General features: G+C 32.2%; 1 protein-coding gene across 1 annotated transcript in view; it reads right to left on the bottom strand.

Moving 5' to 3' along the window:
- Window positions 1–1,344: 1,344 nt before the first annotated feature.
- LOC111618185 (amiloride-sensitive sodium channel subunit gamma-like) overlaps window positions 1,345–8,210 on the bottom strand; it is a 21,000-nt gene continuing 14,134 nt past the window's right edge. The window contains exons 6-10 of the mRNA XM_023359656.1: window positions 6,460–6,544; window positions 4,296–4,475; window positions 2,967–3,042; window positions 2,589–2,896; window positions 1,345–1,889 (exon numbers count right to left, since the gene is read on the bottom strand). Coding sequence (XP_023215424.1) covers window positions 1,781–1,889; window positions 2,589–2,896; window positions 2,967–3,042; window positions 4,296–4,475; window positions 6,460–6,544 — 758 coding nt within the window. The 3' untranslated portion in view covers window positions 1,345–1,780. The remainder of the gene's footprint in view (window positions 1,890–2,588; window positions 2,897–2,966; window positions 3,043–4,295; window positions 4,476–6,459; window positions 6,545–8,210) is intronic.

The raw sequence follows: 8,210 nt of genomic DNA, 5'->3' as shown, positions 1-8,210 counted from the left end.
TTTGTTTTTATTTTATTTATATATTTTTAAAGCTTTGCCACATGATAAATTAGCTAGCTTTGCTACATTATAAATTATGAATGCAGTACAAATTGTTCTGTTTAGAGTAGTGTTGCCTGGATAGAAGGACACTTAAAAATGATTAAGTCAACCATTAACCAAGTAGATTTTTACCACAACACTGGTCTCATGTGGAGTTTTCCGAATTTTCTTCGTCTTCGTAACACCTAAATAGGATCCAGTCCTTAAAGGCATCACCTCAGCATATCGCCTACATTCTGTTTACATTTTTTTAAGGTTTTGATTTTAAAATTTTAATTTTCTTGTTGAATATAAATAAATTTTCAAATTTTAGTTTAATTTAGAACATAAAATATTTAAAGGTGAACCATAAATTTCTATGGGGAAGGATGTGGATTGTTATATAAGGATACGCCTGTGCAAAAATCCAACACTATCATTACGAAATACGGAGATTGAAAAACGAAAATAAAGGACAAATTTTGCTAGTTCTGGTTTCAATAAAGGACAAGGACAATTTAGCTGAAATAAAGGACGTCATTACGGGTGTGTTTGAATAGAGGGGGGGGCATTTTTTAATGTTGAAATGGAGAACATGTCCTCTGTAAATTTACAAAAGGAAGACACATTCTCATTTTGGAGGACGTGCCCTGCTTTTGGATATCATATAGTAACGATAGGAATCGATCATAAATGTATGCATTTATGATCATAAATGCATACATTTATGATCGATTCAGATTCCATTTCATCTTGCATCTCTCTAAGACCATTTAAGTTCTTATACAAGGGGTGCAAAGGTAGGTAGACAGCTTTAATTATGGAAAAACATAGAAGAAAAAATATTAAATCTTTTGCGTAAATCTCAAAAAGTAATTAAAAATTTGAAAATAATAATAGTATGTGTGTGTTTAAGCTTACTCAAGGAAGCGAAGATGGGCCAAATTCACTCTAAACCAAAAATTTTATTGTAAATACATAAATAAAACTTGTGATAATTGCTTAATGTGATCACATAAAGATAAATAAATCAAACTTTTTTACATGTGTACAAGTCTTACTAGATTTATCTATAAAGGTAGTATTGTGTACACACCTATTTCTGGTGTCTTCGTTACGATGATACATCACTGTGTGTTTTTATATGTGTACATAGACTTTATATGTGTGTGTCTTATGTATTGTAGTTTATGTAAGTGTGCTGAATATAGATGTATGTATGCATTAATGTTTATTTATAATTATTTTAAATATNATTTAACAATCTTTATCTCAAATTATTATCACAAATAAATAATAATAATAATAATATTTGTTATTTCTTTATAGCCTATACATAACTTAGATACCTATTTACAATAAAGATCCCGGATATACACGAAGGTATACACAGTAAATCCGGATTATGAACGACAATAAAACATTAATTAATGTTGAAGGAATGAATACAAAGCATATGTTACACCGACACATCCGTATCAAGAAGTATAAACATTTTTCCAATCTGGAAAAAAAATTAATTTCGTTCGAGGAGTGAAACCATTCAGGAAAAAGAAAGTCTTCTGCAATTCCTTTTTTTGAATCTTTCACGAAATAAAAATATTTTACAATTGTTCTTTTCGTCGTGTTTCATTCTGTATTTTATAAAATATCTGGTATAGTTCGAAATTCTATTTGTATATGGAAGATATCACTTGGCTTGTTAAATGCTTTTGAGCACATTCAACTGTATTATATTGATGTACTGTGATGGCTGATATTACCATTTCGAATCGAGACTATCGTCGGTTAGATGAGGATACCTCCTGAATAATTGTTCATTGATGGGATACAACGTCTTGCAATTCCCTGGAGTTTCTGCTATGCCCCTAAAATTTAAATACAAAGATATACAGTATATACATTCGGATATCCCGTACGTACAGTACAGTCGACCCCCTATAACACTGTTGATTTTTCCGTTTTATATGAATTTCATGTTGTACGAGTCACTTATATTTTACAAATAAGTGTGCCGGGCTGTGAATGGCTCACGTATTTGTAAAATCTAAGTGACTCGTACAACATGGAATTCATGTAAAACAGAAAAATCAACAGTGTTATAGGGGGGTCGACTTGTACATGTAAAAGTCTGTAATTGAGGTAAGTGCTCTTAATTCCATTATCTTCGATTTAATTTTAATTGGATTACATTAAAGTTAGACATTTAACAACATAAAAATACAGTCAAACCTCTGAACAACGACAACTGACAGAACACTAAAAATTGTTCTGGCAGTTGCTTGGAGATTATTCTGTATGTTTAAAGATGGCCGTTTTGAGGTTCGACTGCATTAAAATATCTACTTTATTGTCCAAAATAAACATATCTGAAACATTGGACGACTCCACAATTATCAGGGCCAAATTTATACATTAGTTAAGAAAACTTTAGCTTAAGGCCTCACGCTGTGAGGGCACAATTTAGGGTACCACACTTCGGGATGATCTCATAAATTATAGATTAGTGGCACGAGTCTAAATCCGACACTGCCAACTTCCTGCTATTTTTGTCAAATAAAACTTACCCTGTTCGTCGATGAGTATCTCTTGGAAAGTATGCTCTAAGATGCTTTATATTTTTGGCTAAATCTCGCTTTTGAATAGAGTAGGGTTCCGGAAACTGTGTTGGAACGTGACGCGTTACGACTGCACTTTTCCGACTGCTGATAGCCATTCGATGAATGGGATCCCGTGTTTGAGAATTTCGTTTTCTCTTCACGTATAGAAATGCAAAAACGCTAAACACGTGTTCGATTATCTCAACAACAGTTATAGCCGATACTCCAATGTATAAACCCAAGCATCCTCCCAAATCAGCAAACAGTTGAGGAAGCTGCAAGAAAAAAGATGGTTCTAGATATTTGTAGTTATATGTTATAATGTATAATTTAAAATATGATTACCGTATATCCTGGAATATCTTTAACGGATAGATAATTCATTTCTTGAATATACACGTGAACTCTCAAGAAATTTTTCCTGAAAATAAAATTCAAGTAGTTCTGTAATGTATATTATAAAATTCTCAAGTATAACGCATGTCGGAAAACTTTTATAATGACGTATTAATATTTGAATTTTTGATACGATTGCACGTATTCGTGTGACAATAAATGAGTAGCGCTTCCAGAAGAGTCCTGGTTCGTGCTTACAGAGTATTGAACTCTTCTAATTCTTGAATGGCTTCTTTTATAAGGCACAGAGAGCAGTTGCGCGTTATATATTCGAGGGACCTCAGGCAAATTTGAATGATGTGGCCCCATATACAGTATTGACTTCAAACATTTTTGTTCCGAGAATTTTGAGGAAAATACCCCGGTATCCTCATTTGTTTTTTAACGTGACTTCTGCTCTGTGCCAGTGAATACTACGCTTGCACCACACCGACAATGTTGGATCCCCAGTATGGCCCAAATTTAAATTACGATATTCTTAGTACAGTAATGAGTTAACAAAAGATTTGTTTATGGATCCCTGTTAGATGGGAACCCAGGCAATAACCCTTTTGAGGTGTCAATATAGAATGATGTTGCTTTTATATCAGTACAAGATGGAGACTATGCGTATGCTGTACTGCTCGACCTTATCATCGCTATGTAAAGCATATCTGTACCCTACTCAAGCCTTTTTGTAACTCTTACTACTGTATTAGACCATAAAGCTAGGAATAAAATATATTTTTTTTTCGATTCCATCTTCATTTTCTTCTATGATTTTCGTTCTTATTTTGATATTACATTGCACAATATAATATTATATAGGGTAGGGGGTTAATGGGTTAAGGCAAAGCAACACATGGACGACTTGCCAAGGAGAGTACCACCCGGAAGGATTTTCTATGGAAAAATGACCTGTATTTAGGTGTTAGACACGTGAAGAAATCCGGGAATCACGTGGACAACCCATTGGTGAGGTACCAACTACCAGTGTTCAATGGTTTTATCCACTTGCCATAATAAGATATTAGGCGCCTTATATTTTGTAATATAAATGTATTAAGTGGAAAACCGTAGTGGGTTTAAGTGGTATATTTATTTGTATGATTAAATTGAAAGTAAATCTAATTTTAAGCCCAATAATCAATGAAATTGTAAGATAACTTTATCGATTTTCGTAAAAGTCAATGAAGTTATTTCTGATTAATGTGTATCCCTTTTGTTACATAACTAAACTAAATAAGATCGACTAAATCTATGCCAAAGAAATACTTACCATTTGTATCAATAGCTCACCTGAAATATTTTCTGTTAATTTGTATTTCTTCTTTGGTATCTGTAGTGTTATTGGAGTTGGAAGAAGATAAAGACTGTCCTAATCTCTTATTGAGATTGGGCCAACGTTTTAAAGCGTATTGTTGCTGTTGAACATTTGGCCATTCCGACTGAGACACCGTTAGGTCGTATCGAATGTCACTGAAAAATAATTAAATACTTTTTTTTATCTTAATTAAAATAGTATAATAAGTTTTATTAATAATATTGAAGTAAATAATAAATACTCTATTTGGAGAAATATTTAAATTAAAGAGTAAGTCCTGAAGAAGTGTTCCGTGTTTGTGATTTTTCTTGAAGAAATGTCCGTTTTCAAGCCTTATCACAGGGATATTAGCCTAAGTATACGCACCTCTTCATATTTACGGCAGCAGCCTCAAAAATGTATGTGGGCTGTCTTGATCTGTAAAGGACCCTATCTACTTTTGAATAATGGTCAAAATAATTGGCAATATTTAAGCATTTATTTGTAAGAGATGTTCCATATTTATTACTAAGCGACAAATGATATCATATTTCAGTATTTTCCAGAGAAATGTCAATAATTGAATATTTATTCTGAATGTTTTCCAAGTAAGGTGGCAGCTTATTGCTCTGCAGGACGGGGATCGGTCATGACGAATCCCAGGACATTTTCTGAGGCGACGGTCCCTCATCACTCAGCCGCTCCATTACGGACCTGACCGAATCCAGATGCGTATGGAAAAAATGTCCTATTAATACTGGCAGCACTAAAATTAATACAGTGAAAACTGCTTAGGCGACCACCTGCATTGGACGGGCACCTGTCAAAACGGGCAAAAATTTCTGGCACGGAATTTTCAATTTACATAATAAGTTACCTGTATTAAACGACCACCTGTCTAAAAGACCACTTTTTGAAGGAACCGTGGGTGGTCGCCATAGACAGGTTTTACTGTATATATATTTAAATAACAATTTAGAGAACCATACAATTTGCATAAAAGAATATAGTACAAAATGCAAAAGATATAACCATTGTTTGAATTTCTAATAAAATATTTTTATGGCTTTATTCTTGATATTTTAGATATCCACTGTTAACTGTAAGAGGTAAAAGGAAAATTTGACATCATAAACGTTATGGTTGCCAAAGCACGTGAGGCACAAGAGTTTCGAATCTTCGGGTGCCCGAAAATTGAAAATAATAATAATAATAATGAATCAGTTTACAATTGCAATTTATATATAATTGTGTAACGAACATTAGTCTAAGGGCTCCAATCTTCTATGCCTAGGCTCCGGAAGGTCTTAAGCCACCACTAATAGTTACAGAGCTTGGGAGTGGACTTCNCTTTATTCTTGATATTTTAGATATCCACTGTTAACTGTAAGAGGTAAAAGAAAAATTTGACATCATAAACGTTATGGTTGCCAAAGCACGTGAGGCACAAGAGTTCCGAATCTTCGGGTGGCCGAAAATTGAAAATAATAATAATAATAATAATGAATCAGTTTACAATTGCAATTTATATATAATTGTGTAACGAACATTAGTCTAAGGGCTCCAATCTTCTATGCCTAGGCTCCGGAAGGTCTTAAGCCACCACTAATAGTTACAGAGCTTGGGAGTGGACTTCAATGACATCTAATCACTTGTTTAAAGTGACCGATAAGAGGCAAACATGGACAATGATGATGGCCAAGATCCATCTAGGATATGGCACACGAAGAAGAAAAGAATGATGCAAGTTTGCAACTTACTAAAAAAAAAAAAATTGTGAAAGTAAGCGTTATGCATCCATCAAGAAATTATATAAAATGTGCAAAATTATTCATTTTTTTTTCAATTAATTTCGAGATGTTTTATAGAACTAAGTCAGGAAACTGTTAAAGGCTTGAACTATATATTGGAGCAATAAAAACGGTTAATTCAAGGGAAAATCGCAATAAAATTGTTTACTAACGGCTTTCGTAGCATGCGCAATGTACAGGTCAGTTAACCGGTCATTCCCTTATCGCCGTTAGTACAATGATCCCATTCAATTCTTTGTTTGTTCACTAAATGGACAAGTCGTATAAGTCCCGTCAATCATTTCATTCGTCTAAATAGTATCTCAGACTGGAAAGAAAAGTCGAAAAAAAGCTAAAAGTTCTTACTTACGTACAAGCTGGTTTGCATAGTTTCTGGCATTCGTGAGTACTGGAAGCTCGGGTGAAAGATCGATAAAATCCACTTCTACATCGAGCTACAGTTAAAAAAACAATAAAAAAAGATAGTTTATAAATAAATAAATAAGATTAATTTTGTAAATTTAGCTATCAAACTTGCTAAAAACATTACTTTTTTCATAAGTCCCGATTTCATGTGTTTACGGGCCCTAGAAAAACTGAACTCGAACCCTTTCTTTAGAAGGTTTTAATAGTATTAACACTTAATTTCTTTATCTGATTTCGAATCCTCTAAACCTAAAGCAGACGGGCATTTCCCCGTTTTGCCTAAGCGTAAAAATGGTTACTAAGAGTGTTCATCCCTCTATAAATACAGTAAATGCATGCTTGCTACAGTCATAAAAAAGTCAAAAGGGACCGTTTAGCCTAGATTCTAAATCCAAAATTTACACTTTCACATAAAGATTCATGAATTTTTTATTTCGTTTTATTTATTTTGTTTGTATGCTTTTATTGCATTCAAGTACGTAGGCGTCACTTAAGAACTTATGGAGGTATGTGTGTATGTAACACTACAGATAAATAGCCAAACAGAGAACAAAAAACAAAGTTTTGATATCAAAAATTTATCGCTTAATGGCATCATATTTTTTAATAAAGTTGATGCGACGTGAAAAGAAAAACAAATCTGTCGCGACGTTCTATAATGCATCGTCGGTAGCGCAATTCTGAACCTTAAGTAACAGCGAATTTATCAACTTTTCCATCTTCAATATCATATTTTCTCTATTTTATTATTATTTATCACTCTATATTTAATCACCATTAGTTTTAAAAACATTAAATAAATTCATTAAAAATGTCGCGCTTTTGTAACTGTTATAAAGATAACGAATGCGGATTTTGTAAAAATAAAATTATGAGATAAATTTTAGGCCAAATCTGATTTAATTATATCCCAAAATAACAGAATGCGATTCGGGCTTATTACTTTTTTTTTTTTTTTCCTTCGTCGATTGCCGAAGTTCCTTATCTAGTTACTTAGAAAGTTGTTAATTGTGCGTAACGGAACGCTGTTCCTTTATTTGTCTTGTTTTTTTACAGAATCGCAAAAATCGATAGTTGTTCTTCGTGATGACCTACATAACCACACGCTATTTGGTGATTGACGCCATACTTAATAATAATAATAATAATAATAAACCTAAGAGGCGATAATGACGAATAATTTTTTTATTTCATTACGTAAAAATTTTTTAAACTAATTTTTTAATGACGTTTCATAATCTCGTACGCTTAAATTCTTTTAAAATAGAAATAGATATTTTAATTTCTAAATAAACAAAAATATATTTAAAAATAAAATAAATATTTTACTTATGTTAATTAATCGAATCGAAAATTAAATAATTTTTTAATAAATTTAAATATGTATAATCTCGTTAACTTGTTTGAACTTGTTCAAAATGGCGGATATATATATTTTTTTCTTTTGGTAAGAGAAATTAAAAATGATTCGTTCTAAAAATAAAAAAATCAAATTTATATAATTTATTTAATATTAAATATAAAAATGAAATGATGTATCGGAGATTTAAATATATTATAGCCTTAATTAATTAATATCGAAGGTATTTTGCGTGGTCGATCCGTTTGTCTGTTTACATAAACTTTCAATAATCTGAGTAATTTTTAATTAAGTTTGTTTACAGATAAATTCTTCAATGTGAGAGCCTCGTGAAG

Source organism: Centruroides sculpturatus, unplaced genomic scaffold (assembly GCF_000671375.1).
Source record: "Centruroides sculpturatus isolate CEXI.00-Female unplaced genomic scaffold, Cexi_2.0 scaffold257, whole genome shotgun sequence".
In the NCBI taxonomy this organism is placed as follows: Eukaryota; Metazoa; Arthropoda; class Arachnida; order Scorpiones; family Buthidae; genus Centruroides; species Centruroides sculpturatus.
The sequence above is the reverse complement of the archived record's forward strand: the minus strand, read 5'-3'. Positions and strand labels throughout refer to the sequence as shown.